At 45.7% G+C, this 26207-nt stretch overlaps 1 protein-coding gene across 1 annotated transcript in view; it reads right to left on the bottom strand.

Annotated features, from left to right (window-relative positions):
• Positions 1 to 26207, bottom strand: part of LOC308167588 (bridge-like lipid transfer protein family member 1) — a gene marked incomplete at its 5' end in the record, with an annotated part of 175732 nt that overhangs the window by 58894 nt on the left and 90631 nt on the right. Inside the window, 17 exon segments of the mRNA XM_080542007.1 lie at positions 2511 to 2696; positions 3414 to 3636; positions 3888 to 3951; positions 5922 to 6120; positions 7307 to 7390; positions 8360 to 8571; positions 9024 to 9192; positions 9606 to 9794; positions 11114 to 11211; positions 11406 to 11511; positions 15801 to 16045; positions 16901 to 17139; positions 17409 to 17615; positions 20853 to 20903; positions 22135 to 22228; positions 23016 to 23267; positions 24718 to 24916. Of these exon segments, the coding sequence (XP_080398133.1) occupies positions 2511 to 2696; positions 3414 to 3636; positions 3888 to 3951; positions 5922 to 6120; positions 7307 to 7390; positions 8360 to 8571; positions 9024 to 9192; positions 9606 to 9794; positions 11114 to 11211; positions 11406 to 11511; positions 15801 to 16045; positions 16901 to 17139; positions 17409 to 17615; positions 20853 to 20903; positions 22135 to 22228; positions 23016 to 23267; positions 24718 to 24916 (2817 nt within the window).

Here is a 26207-nt window from a genome sequence, read left to right as displayed (position 1 = left end):
TTCTTTTTATTTTTCAGAGTTTTTAAATTATAAAAAAGGAAAAGGGCCCTGTGCAAAAGTTTGGGATCCCTTTTGGATTATATTTTGTTACCTTTTGAGAATATGATTACAAAGGCCCAGACCAAGGTGATTTACTCCTTAGGGCTTCAATGAGTCAGGTGAATATAATTATTCCAGGGTTGAACTATACATGTATATTCTGAAGTGACTCCATGCCTTCTAAAGTATCCGACTCACTTCCACCATCAAGGAGAAGGCTACAAAAAACTCTCACAACGTTTCTAGCTACCCATTTCCACTGTCAGAAACATCAGAAAATGGAAAATGAATGGAACAATTGAAGTCAAGGCAGATCTGGAAGACCAAGAAAAAGTTCAGATAGAATGGCCCGAGATCTGGTGAGAAATGCTCAGAAGAACCCACACATCACTGCAAAAGAGCTGCAAAAAAGAGTAGCAGACACCGGTCTAGTTGTTCACAGGACAACAATACAGCATACCTTTAAAGAACAAAGACCTACATGGCAGAGTTGCCAGAAATAAGCCTTTCCTACGACCTTAACACAAAATTAAGCGTCTGAAGTACGCAAAAGAAAACCTTGAGAAACCTGAAGCCTATTGGAACAATGTGCTTTGGACTGACGAAACCAAAATTGAAGAACACCTTGCCAACTGTTAAGCATGGAGGTGGATCCATTATGCTTTGGGGTTGTGTAGCAGCTGGGGGCACAGGCAATATTGTGCGGGTGGAAGGAGGAATGGATTCCACCAAATATCAAGACATTCTAGAGGCTAATGTTCGAAGGTCAGTCCAGAAATTTAAGTTGAACAGAGGTTGGGTATCCCAGCAAGACAATGACCCGAAGCATACCTCAAAATCAACCATGAAGTACCTCCAGGAAAGACGGATGAAGGTTTTGGAACGGCCATCACAGTCACCAGACTTGAATATTATTGAAGATCTGTGGAGAGATCTCAAACATGCCGTGCATGCAAGAAGGCCGGAGAATATTTCTAAGCTGGAGGTGTTCTGCCAGGAAGAATGGGGAAACATTCCAAAAACAAGAATTGAAAGACTCTTAGCTGGCTACAGGAAGTGTTTGCAAACTGTTATAGTTGCCTGAGGAGGGGTTACAAAGTACTAGCTGACAGGGTTCCCAAACCTTTGCACAAGGGCTTTTTCCTTGATTTATTATTTTTGAAACTATAAAAAAAAAAAAAAAAAAAAAAAAAAGAATCTTGCATTAAAATGTGTCATGTTTACCTTTGTACCATTTAGAGGTTAGGTTTGCTTCTTTTCACTTAGATATTAATTGTAAAAGGCATTTTAAGTAGGGGTGCCAACATTTTTGCACCCCACTGTATTACACTTCAACCCTGAAATATAACATTCCCCAATTAATGTATTAGATCCTAGCTCTGATGGCTAGCCTCCATACGGAGACCTCCAGGTTATGCATGCTAGCCTTATCTACACCCCTCACATAATACACCTCTGAGATTATCCTTCACACCCCCACCCTGGCTTATTGTACCCAATAACTGAGATTTTCCAAACATGAATTACTATGCCAAAATGACAGTCACCACATAACCCACACATTATAACCCTCATACCAGTCAGTATATTTTACACACAGCAGAGAGAGACACTACATGGAATGCACCACCACCACCACCACCACCACCACCACAATAATTGTTGAGACTGAACTCATATGTGACCCAATTCTCCTGGTTCCTCTTCCACCCAGATAGCAACAGGACCCAATGTTCACAGGAATCCTCCTAATGTTCCTTTCCAGTTCACCCACCATTGTGCAAAGGAAAAGGCCACCATGAAGAGTCAAATGCTAGGTGACGACTTGGGCTGGGTTCAAAAAATCGATTTCCTGATTCTGAATCGATCTAATGAGCGATTATCGATTAATAAATCCCGAGATCGATCTTTCGTGTTTTTTTTTCTTTTTTTTCTGCTTGCAGCTTCAACCCGCAACGAGATCTCGTGGCCAGATCTCGCGCTACAAGAATTTATTATATCTCACGCAACGACCAGGCTTAAAGGCAGATGTCTGGGTGCATTTTGGATGTAAAAAATATGATGATAGAGATGAGCAGGACAAAACGAGATCTCGTTGCGGGTTGAAGCTGCAAGCAGAAAAATAAAAATAAAAAATAAAAATAAAATGAAAGATCGATCTCGGGATTTATGAATCGATAATCGCTCATTAGATCGATTCAGAATCGGGAAATCGATTTTTTGAACCCAGCCCTAGTGACGACATTTTGCAGCCTGTTTCCCCCAAAACATGTTTAGGCAAGAACTCAAATGAGCTCTCTGCAAATTGTCCCAATTAAACTAGGAATCTAAATGTCATCACACAGCACTGGAGATCCCATCTTCTGCCTTGAAACCGGGGATGATTGAGTCCAGGACCGTCACCCTTTTAAAGTGATTGTGTGGGGGCCCCAGGGAAGAGATCAGAAAAGCGGACGACTAACAGTACATACACATCCCCAGGAGAGCGGCCTCGGAGCCCTAGTCCTGCGCCCTCGGAGGTGGAGGGGGGAGGCAGCAACGTTCAGGTACTCGGCCGGTACTGTGGGGCTGTGGGGGCTGGGGGGGGTCAGGCCCAGGAGGTGGTTCACCAGCCTCTTCCTGAACGTCAGCCTGGGGCTGCAGTCCCCCTCCGGGCTCTGCTACGGGGGATGGACAGATGGGACAGGTGCCCCATGGCCACGGTTCAGCTGGACTGCAGGTCAGCCTAGAGAGCTGCCAGCCTCAGAGACTGAGGAGCATTCTCATGGTATATACTATACTATACAGTTACTCTCACAGTGCATTTCATATCCATCCAGGGCAGTGGTGGGTAACATACCATATGTTCTCTCTGAGAACTGAGAATCAACACCAGATCTTTCTCACACACAGGCGCACACACTTGGACATCAAGCTGTCTCACTGCAGACAGCAACAGAACCTGGAGATTCATTCTGGCTCATGCGACCAGGGGGGTATTCCATCAACGTTGCTAAAGGAAAATCCAGGCATATTTTGGCATATTTTGATAAGTCTTGCAAAAGTATCAAAATAAGCCTGGATTTTCCTCTAGTGACGTTGATGGAATACCCCCCTGGTCCCCACACGGCTTACTTCCTGACTCTCTACTCTCTCTAGCAAGGGAACAAGGTTAGGCCATGACATGGTGGCATATGGATGGTAGGAGACATGGTAATAACATGGTAATAACATGGTAATAACTGACCATATGGATGGTGGGAGACATGGTAATAACATGGTAATAAATTGTAATAACTGACCATATGGATGGTGGGAGACATGGTAACATATGGATGGTTGGAGACATGGTAATAACATGGTAATAACATGGTAATAACATGGTAATAACTGACCATATGGATGGTGGGAGACATGGTGTCGGCCTCGTCCTCGTCCGACAGGTCGGCCATGTTGATGGAGTTGAGGTCTGCGATGTCGTCCACGTCCTCCTCGCCCGTCAGCGAGGTGAGCGTGTTCCCCAGGGAGTTGAGACGCTTGCCGATGTTGGGGTCCATGTGGACGTCGATGCCGCACATCTTCCACAGCACGTTCAGGGTCCAGGTACCAGCGCTGCTGCTCTCTGTGGAGGGAGGGAGGGAGGGAGGGAGGAGAGGTAAAAGAGGGGAACACCCAGAGAAACAGAATGAGTAGAACAGACATGGTCCCCTGGACTATGGTAATCTGACTCGCACATATGCAATTTGGCAACTCTCAATGGTTTTGTAGTTTCATCAAGAATTGTACAAGTTTAACCTTACGTTACCGTAAACAACATGCCACACCGAGTTCAACCTCGGTGACGACAGTAGCATTCAACACAGCGGTACTTGCCTGCAGAAAGCTGGCCAGTGGTTCTGGAGCATACTTCATATGTGCCATCAGGGACAACACCTAAAACAAACAAAGCAGTCATCAAAACAGTTCACACTTTTTGTAGACTGTATTATGGGTAGTATATGAAAAGCTATTCTTCCCTCAGGTGCTACATAGAGTCAACTTGAGGCCTTGGTATTCACATGTTTATTTATTTTATTTGCATTGGAACACAACAAAGCAGAAAAATAAAGCAAAATCTGATACCATTCCACATATAACTCCAAAAATGGACCTGACTAGATTGTTGGCAGCCTCAAATGAATTTTGGAAAAAATAACTGAAATCCATCACTTCCTGTAACAATGAGAATTCTACTGGAATTTTGGACCACTCTTCTTTTGCCAACTGCTCCAGGTCTCTCACATTGGAAGGGTGCCTTCTGCTGTTTTCAGATCGCTCCACAGGTGTTCTATGGGATTTAGATCTGAACTCATTGCTGGCCACTTCAGAACTCTCCAGCGTGTTGTCTTAAACCATTTCTTGGTGCTTTTTGAAGTATGGTATACCATTGTCCTGCTGGATGACCCATGACCTCTGACGGAGACAAAGCTTTCTGACACTGGGCCCTTTCCTACATTGCGCAGCAAAATTCTTTGGTAGTCTTCAGATTTCATGATGCCATGCACACAGTCAAGGTTCAGATGTCATAATGGGTTAGGGTTAGTGTTAGTGGGTTAGGGTTATGCACACAGTCAAGGCATCCGGTGCCAGAAGCAGCAAAGCAACACCAAAACATCTGTGAACCTCCACTATATTTGACCGTAGTAGAATGATGTGCTTTACCAAAAAGCTCTATTTTGGTCTCATCTGTCCAAAGGGGGTTCTCCCAGAAAGATTTTGGCTTCCCCAGGTAAGTCGAGTCTGGCTTTTTTAATGTTTCTGTGTCAGCAGTGGGGTCCTCCTGGGTCTCCTATATAGCGTCCCATTTCATTCAGATGGCGACGGATAGTGCGAGCTGACCCTGCTGTACCCTGAGGCTGCAGGTCAGCAGATCTCTGGAGATGGACTTGTAGCCTGGAGATTGTCCATGTTTTTCCACAGTTTTGATCCTCAAATTCCACTCTTTTCTCCCTGCTCAGTGTGGTTCACACAGACACACAACACAAAGGTTGAGTCAACCTTTCTCCATTTTATTGTCAGTACCGGTAACTTGCCACAGGTGAGTTTAAATACAAATTAAAGGAGCATCACGTGTTTGAAATACAATTATTTCTTACAATTTTGAACAGTTTGTTGGCCTTTGTTGTTCCAATGCAAACAAAAGAAATAAACATGTGAATACCGAAGCATTTATAATTACAACAATTTCCTGGGAGAAGTGGTGCATTATCTGTCAGAAGTGCCAATATTTTTGTCCATGACTGTATGTTGGGTGACATATTCTATTTTTGCGGCCAGTCACTCATACAAAGCCGTGGCAGCACACCACCCCCACCCTCATCCACCTCCACTGGCTTCCGGTCAAGTCATGCATGTCTTATAAAATCCTTCTCCTCAGTCCACTCGGCACCTCTCTTAGTGTATTATTTATTATTTTCTAGAAAAGCCAGGAAGCAAAACTGATTGGTGTTGGCCTTCAAATCCAGTCATTTTGATATGCAAATTTGACATTATGAGTAGATTAAATGAATCGCCTATATATCAGTGCTCTCACTTTTGGTATAAGGTTTAATGGTTTATATATGACTGTTCATGAACATTTGCATTTATGTTATGTTATTTATGTTGTATGTTAAAATCAATAAATAATTTATAATTGCAAAACAAATTGTTAACATTTGCTTTTCTACATGAGTATATTGCCTTTCTCATACTCTAAAGCACGGCTGTGTAAATCAGCCCTGACTCTCTCTGCTGTCTGAGGGTTAGGGTCAGGCTGGTTCTCTCTGCTGTCTGAGGGTTAGGGTCAGGCTGGTTCTCTCTCTGCTGTCTGAGGGTTAGGGTTAGGGTCAGGCTGGTTCAGATGAGACATCACCGCCACTCACAGGCGTTCATGACCGTGTCTCCACGGATCTCAGGCTTCCAGTCATCCCAGGAGGTCTCGAAGCCCTCAGCGAAGCGGATGCAGAAGTTCTTAAAGTGGCCCTTGCTGACCAGCGACTCGGACGAGCAGGCAGTGATCAGTGTGCTCTCGATGGTGAGCACCAGGGCGGAGCCAGTGTCAGCGTCGATGCTGTGGTTGGCCTGCCGGGAGGGAGTGGGATGGAGGGGGAGGATGTAGAAGTGGGATGGAGGGGGAGGATGTTAAAGCGAAGACACAGGATAGGTTTGGATAACAAGGGATGAACATTGACGTTCTACTTGTGTGTTTGGGAATACAGTAAAAGCTTTACTGGTAACATTTTATTTGACGGTCTCATAAATGTAAATCAATACGTTGTTTTCCGTAGGTTAATACAACTTGTTTTTACTGTAGGTATGGTTACAGGTTGTGTAATATACATGGTTTATACTGTACACATGTATATTCATTAATGCAAATAAACAATTTGCCAACTCTTTACAAATGGTGTACACTCGAGTCGATGTGCTATTACATTGTTATCATGGCAGTGGTGGTCTACAGCAAGAGGCTTTGCCACATCACCATGGTAACAACGTCATAAAACATGCCACTGTATTACTGTTAATAGGGTTAGAGGTTTACAGCTGCTCATAACACCTCAGATAAAGTGTTACCAGGTGACTTAGATGTAGGAAATGTGTTCGTGTTTCCAAGGATACATTTATTATTACAGTACACACACTTTGATGCAGCCTGTTATGTAGTTATTTAATGTTGCTGTCATGTCATAATATACTGTAATGTTGCTCTCATTGGCAGTTATACTGTAATGAGTCACGCCACTCAATGACCTAGAAGATCATAAGACTTAAAAACACATTACTGGTCAGAATTATTGGTGCAAACTGGGATGTTGACCCTGTTTTCACTTTAAAGATTAAAACCATTTCAAGCTTATTCAGTGTTGAAGTTCCAGGCCTAAAAAAAGATTTTAAAAATGTCTGTGTAAGTAACATTTCACAAACTCAATGGCAGGGTGATGCAACAGTGACCTGTTCATATTCCTCCACAGGGAACCCTGTGCAACGGCACCAAGTTCATATCAATCCACAGGAGGCCCGTGCAATAAGGAACCTTTCAGAAATATGTCTCTGACTGTACAGTTGCATCCCCCGCCACAGTGCAGCAATGCAGTAAAGCTTTGTTTAGGCCCAGAACTGTATGACAATTGTTGTCATATGAAACTGTGATGGCTTTTAATGTAAGAAATGTGTCATTAAAACCATTACATCATTGACAGGCTGTCCCAAATAAAGCATATTTGTATAAAACATCACAAGAGATGAGAGTAGATTTGCAGGTTACTTTTCGTGCATATTTTTGCTGGCCTACAGATCTGCCGGCCCAAGCTTCACAGCGGATGCCCTCCATAACTGGTATATGTCCTTTCTATGGAGATAAGGGATACAACGTAACATAACTGGTATATGTCCTTTCTATGGAGATAAGGGATACAACGTAACATAACTGGTATATGTCCTTTCTATGGGATAAAACGGTAACTTGTGACTAACTTGTAGGAAAGCCCACTGACGTTGACAGATACTGTTAATGAATCCTGATCAATAAAAACTGATTTCAATTGTTTACTAAAATAAATGTGTGTGTCAAGAATAGCACACAAATATATATAATAATAAATAATAATAAATAAAATGATAATTTCCGGGATCTAAAACAATGAACGTAACACGTCTGGTTCCTGCTGTGACCCATGATGCATCATTACAAGGAGACTAAAGATGGATAGAGGGTAGGCTAGCCTCCAATCTTACTTACGTTTATTCTAGTCTTTCTATCAGAGAATCCCTACTTCAACCTCATAGTAATTGAAGTGAAAGGCTTGATTCCCATTACTGTGACTTCTGGTAGAAAGTTCCTGACCCTTACCTAACCCTAACACAATATAGATTTATTTTATTGGACTAAAACATATCAATGGGCGTGGCTAAAACAACTGGAAGAATAGCCTGGGAAAAATGACGGACGATAACAGGCAGTTCAGGCCCCAAACCGTCATGGTGACTCACCAGTAAAACAATAAAACTACCACGCATTTGAAATATCTCTTGAATATTCGTTTTACCAAACAACTTTTAGTACAGCTAAGACGTTTTGCAGTTGAAAATGCAACATCTATTCAGTTTGGAAATTAAAATCTAAGCTAGTAATATTAGTCACCAAATTCACCCCTTCAATTCACTCTTACTTCTAGAACACCCCGGGCCAACATTCCCTGCCCCTTAATGATGACGTTGTGTGGCACCACTGTACGCCATGCTGTGGCTAGAGCTGGATGTTAACGCCAGGCTATGGAGACGGGGTGGCTATGGTAGTGAGGGGTGGGATCACAGTTACCTGTGAGGTGTTGGTGATGGGGAGGCAGATGCCCAGGTCGTTGACGGTGAGCTGCAGGAAGAGGGTGCTGAAGGCCTGGGCGGAGGTCTGCTGGATGCCAGGCAGCTTGTCCACCACCTCCCTGGTGGCCATGTGGACGTCCTTGTTCAGGGCCAGACGCTGCTCGTTCCAGTTGTCATAGGCCGCCTTGTAGTTGAGCCAGAACAGCACAGCTACAGGAACAGCTCAGAGAGTTAGAACAGCTACAGGAACAGCTCAGAGAGTTAGAACAGCTCAGAGAGTTAGAACAGCTACAGGAACAGCAGGTAACGGTTTACTGTAGGTTGCGGCTGCCATTTACCTACTTGTTCTACATACGTAGCTACTTGCCTTTCATGGTCATATATAGCACTATCAAACGTGATGAATCTTACAAAGTCGAATTTGCGACATTGAGAAACCCTATGGCAATGGCAAGTCAAATTGTCGGGTAAATCAACAGAGCAGAGAAACAAACATACTTTTAGACATCTTCCGGCTACTAACAGGCTAAGTAAACTACTATTTTAGTAAACTAAATAAATAAATAACAATTATTTTTTAACTAAATAAACTTGAAACCTGTTAGCAGTTGTGAGTTGATCAGAATGACACAACCTAGTCTGTAAGGGTTAATCAGCCTAACCTCTGTCGAAGGCCACAGGCTGAGCAAAGACGATTGGTCGATTGAGCGTAATGAGGACGGCCTCCTTGTCCGAGGAGCCGCTGATCTCCTCCTGCAGGGCGTTCCGCAGGCCGATGCGAGTGCGAAAGTACGCCACCTGGTGGAAGTCTGACCCTGCCTCTTCATACACCTGAGGGAGAACACAGTAGTGATGCTGTATTAGTTTAGATTACATTCAACCTTTGTCATTGCACAGAGTACAACCAAATGTATTTTTTGCTCGAGGCGCAGGGTCAGCCATAGTCAGCGCCCCCCCGGAGCAATCAGGGGTTAAGCGCCTTGCTCAAGGGCACAACGCATACTGTCATGTATATATACATACTATTTACATACTGTATGTCATTTATAGAACTGACAGAGTAGCCCAGGCAGGACTCAAACCCCTAAACCTTGCATGTATCAGTCCATGCCTAAAGTCCCAACCTTCTGATGCATATCCCTGTTGAATTGTGGGCTCAATTCCTGCATAGGCCAAATACTACAATTGTGTAAACTGCAAGCAGCTTTAGAAAAAGGTATCTGCCATATGACCATGTGTCTGACCTGGTGTTTGACTATCTGGCCCAGGGCGAGGTGCAGATCCACTTGGCACTTTCCGAACAGTTTGAGGTAGCTGCTGCTGCCGCCGGGCTGGGCCTTGCACTGGATCCTGTTGGACAGCTCCAGCTCGATCAGGCCCGTCTCGAAGCGCACCGCCCGCATGGACGGAGTGGTGGCGGTCATCTGGATCCCCTGCAGACGACAAACGCTTCAGTCAGCAACCCATCCATATAAGGCTCTACAGTGCAGTGCGTTTGACTTCATGTCTCATAACAGTATGTAGATAGTTGTCCAAACTCCTGATCCATTTGACCTCTGCCTGCATCTCAGGATCCAACACATCCCTAACCCTAACCCACTGTGTGAAGACACCCTCACCCTAAAGCCCAGTTTACGCTCCTGCGTAAAATCGACGGCGTAGGCTACGGCGTAGATTAACGCGCACCTCTCCAAAAATGTAAGTACGCGTCAGTTTCTACGCAACCGTAAGCTCTGTGATTGGTCCGCTTGGTAGCACATGATTCCGACAAGATTCCGACTCTCTCGTCGGCCAAAATGCGGAAGCCATGACAGAAATGTCATTTACTTTTTCTGTAATTACTTATTAATAAAGATTTGAAAAATTATGATAACCATTGTATTATCTTAGTTTAATGTCATTTCAATGCATCATAGAACTTTTATTTACAACAAGCATAACAAACAAAAAATCGCTATTATGCCGCTTTGAGTAGAGCGCCCAATGGAAGCGTCAGGCACAGCCTTCCTATAAGGAGCGCGATTCACATTTACAAGATGTACAATCCTGTTTATTTAGAAATAAATGATTAGTTACAGGGAGCCCCATGGCTGTTCGTTGGGTTTAAATTATATTTATGATAGACATATTTAATGTTAAGTTATCTATAAGAACTGTGATTGGTCCGCTTGGTAGCGTCACATTCCGACTCTCTCGTAAATGCGGAAGTCATGACAGAAATGTCATTTACTTTTTCTGTAATTACTTATTAATAAAGATTTGAAAATGTATGATAACCATCTTATTATCTTAGTTTACTGTCATTTCAATGCATTATAGACATTTTCTTTACAACAAGCATAACAAAAATACGTTTTTTGATCGCTATTATGCCGCTATGAGTACACCGACCGTCGGCATTGTCAGAATGATAGCTAACCGGAAGAGGCACAGCACAGGGGCATAGAAAACACACTGCCACCTACCGATGTGACGGTGTAATTGCAGAGCGACCTACGTAGAAGTGTAAAGTGCGAAACCCCTTACGTAGGCTACGGCGTAGACGCGCGTAAATTCGACGCAGAAGCTTAAATCGGCCTTTACCCTAACCCAACTAACCCTAACCCACTGTGTGAAGACACCCTAACCCTAACCCACTGTGTGAAGACATCCAGACTGACCACAGGTCTCATGAATACCTTAAACATCAGACTGAGGGAGTAGAGCAGTATCTACCTTAAACATCAGACTGAGGGAGGAGAGCAGTATCTACCTTAAACATCAGACTGAGGGAGTACAGCAGTATCTTGGGCTTGTCCGTGTCTGTGGATACGTCATGTTCATTCCACAGGGGGATCGGCTGTTCTCCACCTGCAACAACACACACATTAAAATCTATGACCTTCCAGAGACCACACACAATTCTCTTTTCCAGGGACCTTTTCAGGGGATAAAACTTTTTTATTACGTTTATTAACTTTTTTATTACTTCAAAGAACAGTCATCCCAAAACACCCAAACACAACCAGACAGATCCCCTGCGTTCAGGCTCTACTGAAACAAACCTGAAACCTTCTGGATGACTTCATTAACTTCCTTCATGAAGACCTTCTGCAGGAACACCAGGTGGTTCAGCAGGTCTGTGGTCAGGTTGTGTTCAAATGAACCGATCTGGAGGGAGACGAATGACACAACAAAATCCAGACAACTTACTACCGTAATGTATTGTATTATATTTACTACCGTAATGTATTGTATTATATTTACTACCGTAATGTATTGTATTATATTTACTACCGTAATGTATTGTATTGTGGTGATTCACATTAAGTCAATAGGAGAGACATTCACCAAGGAGAGCTTGTACCTTTAAGAGTGGGTGTTAAAGGGGCTATGGTAGGGGAGGGGCCAGGGGTGTTCTAGAGGAGGGGCCAGGGGTGTTCTAGGGGAGGGGCCAGGGGTGTTCTAGAGGAGGGGCCAGGGGTGTTCTAGGGGAGGGGCCAGGGGTGTTCTAGAGGAGGGGCCAGGGGTGTTCTAGAGGAGGGGCCAGGGGTGTTCTAGGGGAGGAGCAGTGTGATGAGCAGCAGTGTCCATGTGGCCAAATATGTAAGAACGATCGCGGCTTGACGATCCACCAAGCAAGGATGACGTGTTAGACCGGAGCAGGAGCAGCACAACGCACAGGTGTTCAACCTGGTGAGACGCAGGAGGGGCGGAGTCACCGCATAGGGCCCGGAACCTTCTAGTGTTGGAAACGAATCCCTCTAACACCAAGTCTGAGAGGAGGCAGATCAAATGGCCAGCAGCTAACATGACTTCACTGTGGAATCAGTTTGATGAAGATGTCAACCAAATTCTGGAGGTAAGTATGAAAGGAGAGGCTGAGAGGAAGCTACAAGCCATGAGAACGATCATTGTCAGCATTGCAGCTGAAGAGGAGGAGAAGAAAAGTGCCAGAACACCTTACTCGTAGAACCAAAGAGTGATGAGGATCCACAACATCAGGCAGGAGATGAAGCTCTGAAGTCCCAGTACAAGGGGGCAGGAGAAGAGGACCGCTTTGGCCTGGCCCAGCTGCATCCTACGAAAGAAGATCAGTGTCCTCTGATGGGGAGAGTGGCATCGGATGTGGCATCACGAAAGGGCCCGAGCTGCTATTATTGCCAACCCCTTCAAGTTCACCAAGGAGTTGCTGGGGCAGAAGCGTAGTAGGAAACTGGCCTGCCAGATCAACATCTGAAGCAGACATACAGTGACCCTGAAAGAGAGCAGGAGTTGGGAGACCCTCCTGAACCGGATTTGCAGTTTGACATGTCAGAACTGCAGCTAAAGGAAGTCAGAGAGGTCGTCCGCAAAGCAAGGGCAAGCTCTGCTCCAGGACTAAGCAGCACCTTGTATAAAGCTCTGCTCCAGGACTAAGCAGCACCTTGTATAAAGCTCTGCTCCAGGACTAAGCAGCACCTTGTATAAAGCTCTGCTCCAGGACTAAGCAGCACCTTGTATAAAGCTCTGCTCCAGGACTAAGCAGCACCTTGTATAAAGCTCTGCTCCAGGACTAAGCAGCACCTTGTATAAAGCTCTGCTCCAGGACTAAGCAGCACCTTGTATAAAGCTCTGCTCCAGGACTAAGCAGCACCTTGTATAAAGCTCTGCTCCAGGACTAAGCAGCACCTTGTATAAAGCTCTGCTCCAGGACTAAGCAGCACCTTGTATAAAGTGTACAAGAACTCTCCCAAAATCATGCTGCCTCTGTGGAAGATCCTGCGAGTCTTCTGGAGAAGAGGGAAGATCCCAGAACAGTGGAGAGTTGCGGAAGGGGTGTAGATCCCGAAAGAGGAAACCTCCACTGAGATAGACCAGTTCCGCATTATCTGCCTGCTGTTTGTCGAGGCGAAGGTCTTCTTCAGTGCCGCTTCCAAGCAGCTGTGCACCTACCTGGCCGAGAACACCTACATTGACAAATCAGTCCAGAAGGGTGGCATTTCATAATCAACACAGATGAGACTTCTGCAAGCACCAGATGGGAAGCTTTTAAAGCTTACATTAGGGGCCAGATTATTAGTTCTAAATCTAAAAGAGCTAAACAAAAATTTACATTGTTGGAGTCAAAAATCAAAGTCTTGGAGAGAAATTATTATCAAAATCCCGATCCAAAAACTCACCAGGAATTGTTATTGTTGAGAACACAGTATAATGAAATGTCAACTGCAAAAGCTACAGATAATCTTTTAAAACTTAAACAAACTATATTTGACCAAGGGGAAAAATCTGGAAAAATCGTAGCATGGCGCTTAACACTAGGAAAGCCGTGAGGTGTCGTAGAGCACCAGTGAGTACAAAAAAAAATCTACCTTTGCACTCGATCAAATTTCAGGACCCTCCTTTCATGACTTTTCCTAGATATGTGCGTTCTACCACCCAGCATCTTTACATTTTCCAAATCGAGTTAGTATAAAGCGATTTTGCAGTATTTCTGTGTGTGTCTGTGTATTTGCCTTGGGATTCGGCTGCCATCTTTTTCTCCAAGGCTGCAATTCTCTTTTATATCAGCAGAGGTAGCAAGGGGACACACACTGTGCTCAACCTTCAGGCTTCAGTGCTGAATTAGATACAGTATAAGACTGATAAGTATGTAACATAATGTGTTTATATATAGGCTATATATAGCAATCCTCAAATCCTGCAGTGCCAGACGTGAATGAATGAATGAATGAATGAATGAATGGTCTTTATTGTCATTGCTATAGTACAGGTACCAAACAACGAAATTTGGGACTATAAGTACTAAAATAAAAATGTACATACAAATGTACTTAAAAACACTAAAAAACACCAGCGTTTCCCCGCGGTGGTGTAGCGGTCTAAGCACTGGCCACTAGTGCATGCTGCCCACCGGGGCCGGGGTTCGTATCCCGGCTCGCCAGACCCGGATATGGCCAGGGCACACACGGGGAACGGCATATTGGGCGGCCGCTCCCGAGGGGGGTATAGGAGTAGTTCCGGACAAGGATCCGTCGCGCAACAGCGCCCCCGTCTGGTGCTGGAATAACGGTGCTGGGCTCGAGGAGCCAGTCAGCTAGTCTGCCTGGCGGCCTCCTCTGGGACTGCCGGCCGCGGGGTCGTGCGGCGGATCCCTCGCAATAGGCAGGGGATAATTGGATGCTAGGTTGGGTTCAATTGGCTACCAAATTGGGTGAAAAAAGGGATAAAATCTGAAAAACAAATAAAAACAAATAAAAAAAAACACCAGCGTTGAAGCCACTCCAAGCCTCGCGTCTGTGCGCGCCGCCATCTTGGACGTGTCCCCCTGCTTAAGCCAGTACATGTCCAGGCCCGTCTGAAGTTTGCTAGAGAGCATTTGGATGATCCAGAAGAGGATTGGGAGAATGTCATATGGTCAGATGAAACCAAAATAGAACTTTTTGGTAAAAACTCAACTCGTCGTGTTTGGAGGAGAAAGAATGCTGAGTTGCATCCAAAGAACACCATACCTACTGTGAAGCATGGGGGTGGACACATCATGCTTTGGGGCTGTTTTTCTGCAAAGGGACCAGGACGACTGATCCGTGTAAAGGAAAGAATGAATGGGGCCATGTATCGTGAGATTTTGAGTGAAAACCTCCTTCCATCAGCAAGGGCATTGAAGATGAAACGTGGCTGGGTCTTTCAGCATGACAATGATCCCAAACACACCGCCCGGGCAACGAAGGAGTGGCTTCGTAAGAAGCATTTAAAAGTCCTGGAGTGGCCTAGCCAGTCTCCAGATCTCAACCCCATAGAAAATCTTTGGAGGGAGTTGAAAGTCTGTGTTGCCCAGCGACAGCCCCAAAACATCACTGCTCTAGAGGAGATCAGCATGGAGGAATGGGCCAAAATACCAGCAACAGTGTGTGAAAACCTTGTGAAGACTTACAGAAAACGTTTGACCTCTGTCATTGCCAACAAAGGGTATATAACAAAGTATTGAGATTAACTTTTGTTATTGACGAAATACTTATTTTCCACCATCATTTGCAAATAAATTCTTTAAAATTAGATTTTCTGGATTGTTTTTTCTCATTTTGTCTCTCATAGTTGAAGTGTAGCTATGATGAAAATTACAGGTCTCTCATCTTTTTAAGTGGGAGAACTTGCACAATTGGTGGCTGACTAAATACTTTTTTGCCCCACTGTACAAATTATTAATAATTATTTATTTTCAAGATTTGTTTTATCTTTTTCAAAAAACTCAATAAATATATTGTTGGAAAAAAAAAGATGAAATATCTTAAATCAAGGAAATATGTGCTTGTTTTTTGACTAGTTTTAAGATATCTTTTAATAGTTTGAAGACAATTTTGGCAAGTGAAATTTTCCTGTTCTGTTGGCAGATAATGTTGCTTATTTTAAGTAAAATTTCCCCCATTTTATTGCTTTTTGTTCTTGTTTTTGAGAGCTGACATTTTGCAGAGCAGCCTTACCTCAGCCACGCAGCGCAAGTAGTTGCCCTGGAGGTAGTTGCCTTGCTTGGCGGGGAAGTCATCGGCCTGCCAGCACTGGTCGGCGTGGCTCTCATGGTCCTCCATGATGTACTCTCCTGACATGGTGACGGGGGGGAGGTTGAGGCTGGCCGAGGGGGGCATGGTGGACATGTCCACTGGGGACACCTTGGACTGGAAGCACAGCTTGTGGTTGGGCAGCTCAAAGGTGAACCTGGTCTGGGCGCCTATATGGAGGGTGAACAGTGTTGTTGTTGGTGAAACAGAATGAGGAAGGGTGAGAAAATGGCTGTTTTTATCAGTCTGTATGACTGTCTGTCTGTCTGTCTGTCTGTCTGCCTGTATGTCTGTCTGTCTGTCTGTCTGTCTGTATGACTGGGAATAACATGCAAATCAAATGACCAAAACAAGCTGATAAACCGGGGTAGGGGGATAAACAAACTGGGTCTGGATGAAACACTGCACCGTCTCCTAGAAGGACACGAGTCTGCAGATATGTTGACGGTCTGCAGTGACGCTCTGTGACACATTAGATTGTCACAGTGTATCGCTGTGGTGAAGTTTAGACACCTATTCTACCCTGAAATGTGCACTGCTACTGTGTGAAAATTCCCCTCTCAGCCTACATCTGTATTGGAAGGAAAGCATGCTCCAGTAGACAGACAGGCAGACAGACAGGCAGACAGACAGACAGACAGACAGAAGGAAAGCATGCTCCAGCAGACAGACAGACAGACAGACAGACAGACAGACAGACAGACAGACAGAAGGAAAGCATGCTCCAGTAGACAGACAGGCAGACAGACAGGCAGACAGACAGAAGGAAAGCATGCTCCAGTAGACAGACAGACAGACAGACAGGCAGACAGACAGAAGGAAAGCATGCTCCAGTAGACAGACAGACAGGCAGACAGACAGACAGACAGAAGGAAAGCATGCTCCAGTAGACAGACAGGCAGACAGACAGGCAGACAGACAGAAGGAAAGCATGCTCCAGCATTGCCGCCTCCGCCCCCCCCCCCCCACACCCCCCGGAAAAATGAAAATAGAATGAAATAACAATGTTAGTGGAGTGTGCTGACCGGTCATGCCGTGGCTCTTCATGCGGCCCATCTTGTACTCAGCCTTGAGCGAGGGCAGCAGGGCGGCGCCGATGGTGATGCCGTCCAGCATGGCGCTGAACTTTAGCACGATGGGCTTCTTCTCCAGTCCCTCGGGGAGCTGCGGGAACTCGTTGGCCTCCACCGGGGTCTGGTTGACGCTCAGCGCCTTGTCTGAGGAGGGCTGAGGGGTGGGGGTGTCCTCCCTACTAGGGGGCGGCCTGACATGGGAATGGGCGGCAAGTTAAAGGTGAACGTCTTCATTTGTTATTCAGCCCAATAGCTGTTTGGGCTAAGTTGAGAGTATAGAAGTATTAACAGTATAAAAGTGCACTGTGTGAAAAAAATAAAAAAATAAAGAAGCTTTTATAGTGAATAAGTCATACACTTCTCACACGTACTATTTTCTAATTAAATACAAATGCATAACACCACATTTCTAAATCTACCCAAGGCCCTCCTCTCCCCTGGCCTGTCCCCCCAGACTCACACGTTGGACGGCTGGCGGATGAGGTCTGAGATCTGCTTGGAGAGCTGGTGGGAGCTGCGGACCATCATGCTGTGCAGCGTGGCCGGGTGCTGGGGGATGTTGATGATGATGGCGCCAACCTTGAACACGGCGGCGTTGTTGGTCCTCAGGCCGCGCTGGGCGCTGTACAGAGCCTGGGACTTGGCTATGTTGCACTTCACCACCGTCCTGGACAGAGAAGACAGATGGCAGTGCTAAAACAACAACGGGACCACAGGTTTTTTTTTAAATGACATCTACAGTTGACTCCAGTTACTGCGTCTATCTATTACATGAGGTGGCCGGCCCTCATTACCATTTAGGCTAATGCACTTTATCATAGTGGGTTCTAGATATGAAATATAAACTATATACTATATATAAACTATATATTTTCGATTGTAATTGTGTGCATTTAACACAACTAGGGGCGGCTGTGGCGCAGGAGGTAGAGCCGCCGTCTAATGATCGCACGTTTGGCAGATCGGCGGTTCGAGCTCCGGCTGGCCACATGTCGAGGTGTCCTTGGGAAAGACACTGAACCCCAAATTGCTCCCAGTGAGCGGGACGGCACCTTGCATGGCAGCTTGCCGCCATGTGTGTGTGAATGTGTGTGTGAATGGGTGAATGAGAGGCCGTTGTAAAGCACTTTGGATAAAGGCGCTATATAAGTGCAGTCCATTTACCATTTACCATTTAACTAAGCATGTGGTCATTATTATTTCCTGTATGTCTAAAACCACAAACGAAGTTCCTTTGGGGAGAAGTTAAGTCATTATAATCTAAATCTTTTCATGCTCCAGTTTAGTTTAGTTATGCTTTCACAACAATGCAACTTATCAGAAGTCAACTATATAGGGTAACATTAATGTAAACATGTGTTTTGGTAAAGTTTTCACTTATTACACGACAAGCACATTCCACACATTCACAGCCGACAGCATGCAGGTCACGGGTGCTTCAGAAGACAGGGTTCAGGTATGAAGGCAGGGTACAGGTATGAAGGCAGGGTTCAGGTATGAAGGCAGGGTTCAGGTATGAAGGCAGGGTTCAGGTATGAAGGCAGGGTTCAGGTATGAAGGCAGGGTTCAGGTATGAAGGCAGGGTTCAGGTATGAAGGCAGGGTTCAGGTATGAAGGCAGGGTTCAGGTATGAAGGCAGGGTTCAGGTATGAAGGCAGGGTTCAGGTATGAAGGCAGGGTTCAGGTATGAAGGCAGGGTTCAGGTATGAAGGCAGGGTTCAGGTATGAAGGCAGGGTTCAGGTATGAAGGCAGGGTTCAGGTATGAAGACAGGGTTCAGGTATGAAGGCAGGGTTCAGGTATGAAGGCAGGGTTCAGGTATGAAGACAGGGTTCAGGTATGAAGGGTTCAGGTATGAAGGCAGGGTTCAGGTATGAAGACAGGGTTCAGGTATGAAGGCAGGGTTCAGGTATGAAGGCAGGGTTCAGGTATGAAGACAGGGTTCAGGTATGAAGGCAGGGTTCAGGTATGAAGGCAGGGTTCAGGTATGAAGGCAGGGTTCAGGTATGAAGGCAGGGTTCAGGTATGAAGGCAGGGTTCAGGTATGAAGGCAGGGTTCAGGTATGAAGGGTTCAGGTATGAAGGCAGGGTTCAGGTATGAAGGCAGGGTTCAGGTATGAAGGCAGGGTTCAGGTATGAAGGCAGGGTTCAGGTATGAAGGCAGGGTTCAGGTATGAAGGCAGGGTTCAGGTATGAAGGCAGGGTTCAGGTATGAAGGGTTCAGGTATGAAGGCAGGGTTCAGGTATGAAGGCAGGGTTCAGGTATGAAGGCAGGGTTCAGGTATGAAGGGTTCAGGTATGAAGGGTTCAGGTATGAAGGCAGGGTTCAGGTATGAAGGCAGGGTTCAGGTATGAAGGCAGGGTTCAGGTATGAAGGCAGGGTTCAGGTATGAAGGCAGGGTTCAGGTATGAAGGCAGGGTTCAGGTATGAAGGCAGGGTTCAGGTATGAAGGCAGGGTTCAGGTATGAAGGCAGGGTTCAGGTATGAAGGCAGGGTTCAGGTATGAAGGCAGGGTTCAGGTATGAAGGCAGGGTTCAGGTATGAAGGCAGGGTTCAGGTATGAAGGGTTCAGGTATGAAGGCAGGGTTCAGGTATGAAGGCAGGGTTCAGGTATGAAGGCAGGGTTCAGGTATGAAGGGTTCAGGTATGAAGGGTTCAGGTATGAAGGCAGGGTTCAGGTATGAAGGCAGGGTTCAGGTATGAAGGCAGGGTTCAGGTATGAAGGCAGGGTTCAGGTATGAAGGCAGGGTTCAGGTATGAAGGCAGGGTTCAGGTATGAAGGCAGGGTTCAGGTATGAAGGCAGGGTTCAGGTATGAAGGCAGGGTTCAGGTATGAAGGGTTCAGGTATGAAGGCAGGGTTCAGGTATGAAGGCAGGGTTCAGGTATGAAGGCAGGGTTCAGGTATGAAGGCAGGGTTCAGGTATGAAGGCAGGGTTCAGGTATGAAGGCAGGGTTCAGGTATGAAGGCAGGGTTCAGGTATGAAGGCAGGGTTCAGGTATGAAGGCAGGGTTCAGGTATGAAGGCAGGGTTCAGGTATGAAGGCAGGGTTCAGGTATGAAGGCAGGGTTCAGGTATGAAGACAGGGTTCAGGTATGAAGACAGGGTTCAGGTATGAAGGCAGGGTTCAGGTATGAAGACAGGGTTCAGGTATGAAGGCAGGGTTCAGGTATGAAGACAGGGTTCAGGTATGAAGGCAGGGTTCAGGTATGAAGGCAGGGTTCAGGTATGAAGACAGGGTTCAGGTATGAAGGCAGGGTTCAGGTATGAAGGCAGGGTTCAGGTATGAAGGCAGGGTTCAGGTATGAAGGCAGGGTTCAGGTATGAAGGCAGGGTTCAGGTATGAAGGCAGGGTTCAGGTATGAAGGCAGGGTTCAGGTATGAAGGCAGGGTTCAGGTATGAAGGCAGGGTTCAGGTATGAAGGCAGGGTTCAGGTATGAAGGCAGGGTTCAGGTATGAAGGGTTCAGGTATGAAGGCAGGGTTCAGGTATGAAGGCAGGGTTCAGGTATGAAGGCAGGGTTCAGGTATGAAGGCAGGGTTCAGGTATGAAGACAGGGTTCAGGTATGAAGGCAGGGTTCAGGTATGAAGGCAGGGTTCAGGTATGAAGGCAGGGTTCAGGTATGAAGGCAGGGTTCAGGTATGAAGGCAGGGTTCAGGTATGAAGGGTTCAGGTATGAAGGCAGGGTTCAGGTATGAAGACAGGGTTCAGGTATGAAGGCAGGGTTCAGGTATGAAGGCAGGGTTCAGGTATGAAGGCAGGGTTCAGGTAAGAGTTGTGCGTTAAGGCTACTGTGGTGTGGTAGACTGTGGTATGGTAGACTGTGGTATAGTAGACGGTGGTATGGTAGACTGTGGTATTGTATTGTTTGATGTCTGCTGAGATAGTAGCAGCAACAACATACAGAAACTCTTGTTTGGCTGTGCTGGTAGGAGACGTAGGGAAATCCTCCAGTCTGACGGAGATGGAAGAGAAAGTACAGGAGAGACAGGAAGTAAGAAGAGAAGCACACAGAGACAAAAGAGTAGACAAGGACTTTGCTTTCCCAGTCACATTTGGATTAATATTAGATAAGTATAGACAAGGCTGATAGCATATATAACATCACATGCAATGGAATAATTAGGTTCTGTGTCATTAATCACCCCCAAATGTAATAAAAACAAACGAATACAGGCAAAACTAACTAGTTAGTTACTATTAGTTTTAGTTATTTGAAAAATTACAATCCACAGAGACATAATGTCTTTTGAGAAGAAATGATCCATAAAGACATACATATACAGATGTACTATAACAGTGATTCAACGCATCAGCAAGACACTCTATTTGAGCTGCAACATTTGCAGGAAAAGCACTATACAAATAAAAAGTTATTATTATTATTTGTTCTTGGCACTGTTCTTGGCGCTCTATTTAATGTGGTTCACCACTTTGACGGCATCTTTCAAAGTTTCATCAAGCGCTGGCACCATATCCTTGGCTGCTAATGCCTCTCTATGCAGAAAGCAGTGGTTCTAATGCCTCTCTATGCAGAAAGCAGTGGTTTTAACGCCTCTCTGTTAGACACTTCTGCGATGCCCTCAGCTCCTGGAGTCGTCTTTGAAAGTACCCGACCGGTTTGTCTTGGTCCACGGGATGTTTTGTTTTTACATTTTGATGGTTTCATGCTCTGTTGTGCGAGCACATCACCACACAACACACATAGGGCTTTCACACCGGCAAAAAACCGTGCCCGTTCGCGTTCGGAAACCTCCGAACGTTGGCGCTGTCTGGCGAACAAGCCCGCGGCACGGTTCTTTGCCGGTGTGAAAGCCCTAACACTGGGGTTCAGTCCCTGCACTTTGCCATATTTAGCTACTGCTCGAATGACAGGTGACAGGCTAAGTTGTTGTCAATCAAGTTCTATGTGACCATTGCAACGGCTAGACTACTGTAAGTCTTTCACGCATGTCTGTCAAAATAAAAGTCCAACATCAGAAAGCTAAGCACTAGAACCATTTTGGTTTTTTCTAGTGTTAAAATAGAATTAAATTAAAAAGTGACCACACACTCTGCGACCCAACGAGTCTGAGACCAACCTCTGAGTGGCGCCCCTCCAGTTGAGAAACACTACTAGAAGACTTTAATCATTGGTGCTTTCATAAAACACCTGATATGAACATGAAGTAAGCTGCAGTACTCACTGGATGTCAGGCGTGATGCCCTCCAGCAGCACGATGTTGACGCCCCCGATGTGAGCAGACGCACACGTCTCTGTCATCTTCTGGTGCAGGATGTCTATCAAACACAGCTTTGGATCAGTTCAGTGCAGAGAGTGCTTCAGATGAAGAAAACATGTCCCAAAATGTAATTACTAAAAGCAAACAAACACATATGATTAGATTACTTTCTTTGCAGCCCAAGGTCGAAAAGTATTTGATGTAATGTGCCACAGTCTGGTGAAAAGGGCCGTATGCCGGAAAAAAGCTTCTTTTTAGTTTTTTTGTTTATAAATATACAATTATTATGTGTTTTCATTTTTTTTGCATATTAGGAAAGTTCAAATGTTGAAGAGTTGACTCAATATAACTAAACAGTTATAAATATAAATACTTGTAATTTGTGAGTTGGATTCACTGTGTCTGCCCTAGGCTACTGGGTAAGTGACACATGGCTTGTAAACAAACGTACATTTCAGGACTGTGTGATCATCTAGTTATGTGTAGCTATGTGTTTTTAGCATGTTGATGTTCTATCAGCATGTTGTGATGTAACATGAAGTTAGACGTTTGTAGCAATGGTCCTTATTTGCGCCTACTAGGACCTGTTTTGCGTGTGTTTTGATTCAGAGCGCATTTCTCCGCTATTTGGTTTGAGGTGGACCAACATTAAAATAAGCATATCTTCTTCAACGATTTCAATGTATGACACATCATATCAAAGCTTACAATCTGCACTTTCATAATCTGGAAACAACTGAACAATTACCATGACTTTTTAACCAGACCCTGTCACATATTTGCTTGAGCCAGCCTGCCAGATAGGGTTAGGGTTAGTTAGGGTTACTCTACAGAGCGACTCTCACCCTTCATCTTCTCCTTGAGCGTGAAGCTGCCGTGGATCTTCTTCAGCTCCGCCTCCATGGTCAGCCCGCCGATGTCGGCCTCCAGGTGGGTGCGGTTCACCATGCCGATGCCGAACACGATGAGCGTGACGTGCTGCGGCTCAGAGCTGACCAGGCTGCGGCGCCGCCCCGGGGGCTTGTTGGGGCCGGAGTCCTGCTGCTCGTTCTCAAAGATCACCCGGCAGGGCGGCTCCCCGGGGCTGCGGCCGCCATCTGGCAGAGAGGAGGAGAGCAACGTGGAGGTGAGAACTACGGTGGCCCACCAGGTGGAGAGGAGGAGAGCAACGTGGATGTGAGAACTACGGTGGCCCACCAGGTGGAGAGGAGGAGAGCAACGTGGATGTGAGAACTACGGTGGCCCACCAGGTGGAGAGGAGGAGAGCAACGTGGATGTGAGAACTACGGTGGCCCACCAGGTGGAGAGGAGGAGAGCAACGTGGATGTGAGAACTACGGTGGCCCACCAGGTGGAGAGGAGGAGAGCAACGTGGATGTGAGAACTACGGTGGCCCACCAGGTGGAGAGGAGGAGAGCAACGTGGATGTGAGAACGACGGTGGCCCACCAGGTGGAGAGGAGGAGAGCAACGTGGATGTGAGAACTACGGTGGCCCACCAGGTGGAGAGGAGGAGAGCAACGTGGATGTGAGAACTACGGTGGCCCACCAGGTGGAGAGGAGGAGAGCAACGTGGATGTGAGAACGACGGTGGCCAGACGTCGACTCTGTTGGTCTCATTCCATAAATGTGAAATTGGAACATTGCCTGCTTTTTTTAAAGATTTGTATACCGAATATACCGGTTATCTTGTTGAAGCAATGAAACATTTGAGATGTTGAATGATGTTGTATCATGTTTTTGAAATAAAAGTGATCAAAAACAACTTTTGTAATGGGACCCTTTGAGATCCATCAACGGTACACAAAAGCTTAAATGAAACAACATTAGCAAATAAAAAAAGTCACAATACATTTTGGCTTTGGCATTTGTGTTTTGCTAATGTTGTTGTGTTGTGGCTTTTGCAGTTGTGTTTTGCTAGTCGGTTTTGTGATTTTGTTTTTGTGTTTGTTATAATGTTGATGTGTTTTCAGAATATGTTTGGTTGCTTTTATTTAGTTTTGGCACTTTCTTATTGTGTAGTGTTTTGCACCTGAGGGCCACCGGTGGCAGAATAACTTGAATTGAGTAAAAACAGGATAATAATACAGAAGAAGTAGAAGAATGGTTTATTTGCCTTGACTTGTCAATACATTTTTAATTGTTCTTTGCTTTAGGCACAGGGTCAGCCATAGTCGGCACCCCTGGAGCAATTAGGGGTCAAGTGCCTTGCTCAAGGGCCCATGCAGCTCCCTCCTGAGGCGGGAATCGAACCAGCGACCTTCCGAGACCTGCTAGACCTGCTAGCCGGCCTCTCTAACCACTAGTCTACCTGTGTGCAGTGCAGTGCTGTGCAGGAGTAGTCCAAGCTGAGACTAAAGTGGTCCTACCAGACACCATGGAAGGAGAAACTAACTGTGACAGAGGTAGATTGCTGCTCAAAGCCCTAAACATGGGACCTCTCGCAGCCAGAACAACAAGACTGCTACAGACTGCCAAAGGGTTAGGGTTAGAGAGAGGTATGGCTACATGAGATGACTATGTGAGACTAGTAACAGCAGTGTCCTTACCTGAGAGGCAGTTCTCAGGAGAGTTCTTCTCCAGGATGCCGGTGGGGTCGGAGATAAGAGAGTAGAAGTTGAGCAGCTTGTACATGTTCTGCCAGCACTCGGCCGAGGGCTCGCTCTGCTCCGACACGGTGATGGAGTCGGAGTCGTCCATCTGGATGGCCATGTGGTCTGCCACGTCCCGCGAGCCCTTCCGGGACACCTGAGAATAACATCATAAAACATAGTTGGTTTATTGCTATGCAATAAATGTCAATTGTTAGAATTTGACATGTTTGCTCCAGGCACAGGGTCAGCCATAGTCTAGGCACAGGGTCAGCCATAGTCTAGACACAGGGTCAGCCATAGTCTAGGCACAGGGTCAGCCATAGTCTAGGCACAAGGTCAGCCATAGTCTAGACACAGGGTCAGCCATAGAGTAGACACAGGGTCAGCCATAGTCTAGACACATGGTCAGCCATAGTCTAGACACAGGGTCAGCCATAGTCTAGACACAGGGTCAGCCATAGTCTAGACACAGGGTCAGCCATAGTCTAGACACAGGGTCAGCCATAGAGTAGACACAGGGTCAGCCATAGTCTAGACACAGGCTTAGCCATAGTCGGTGCACCTGGAGCAATTAGGGGTTAAGTGCCTTGCTCAAGGGCACATGCGTTTCTCAGCTCACTGACACTGTACAGCAGGGGTCGGCAATAGGCGGCCCGTGGGCCATTGCTGGCCCGTCACCAATAATATTTGGCCCAGCTGATTATTTTGAGGGTTAGGGTTAGTTTTTTTTTTACAATATCGGACCGACAGTCCCACACCGCGCCTATAATGTCCGAATAGAGAATCTACCACCACCTGGATAATGCTTATTGTACTTTTATTCATGTTGAGAGTGAATGACACAGGGACAGACAATCAGGCAGCGGGGTGCACCGAAGCGCACTGACGCCGAACCCCTCATAGTGAATCATAAGTAGGTGGACAAGGCGTGGTGCTGAAATAGCCGACATGCGGTGTGGTTTGAAAAAAATAACATAGCTCATTAAATCATTCAAACGTAATGTTTACGTATGTGACTGCAACACACATATGAACAGTAACAAAGCAAATTCTGTTTAATTTTCTGAAAAACATTGACAACAAAATCGGCGCAACAGTGGTGGTAGGCCTATGCTCCTGAAACGACAGAGCAAACGCGCTATTAGGGATAATAAGTACAATGAGCCATAAGCCATTCATTCAAAATATACAAAATACAATTAGGTTATTAAATACAATAACGACTGGCTTGGTACTCACTTAATGTGAAAAGTGGCATCTCCCATCGGTCACTATTTGCTTGATATCTGGTGATATTGACGTCACTTTAATCCGCAGGCAGTTTTTTTTATTTTTTATGCATCTATCGATTCCTCTCGTGCGTCTTTATCACATTCATTGAGGAAAAGGACGACTCGCATGTATAGAAAGGGAACATTGTGAGCAGGGAAGATGCGAGTCTCACA

The sequence above is a fragment of the Nansenia antarctica genome (assembly GCF_963989245.1).
Source record: "Nansenia antarctica genome assembly, chromosome: 11".
Classification (NCBI taxonomy): Eukaryota; Metazoa; Chordata; class Actinopteri; order Argentiniformes; family Microstomatidae; genus Nansenia; species Nansenia antarctica.
The sequence above is the reverse complement of the archived record's forward strand: the minus strand, read 5'-3'. Positions and strand labels throughout refer to the sequence as shown.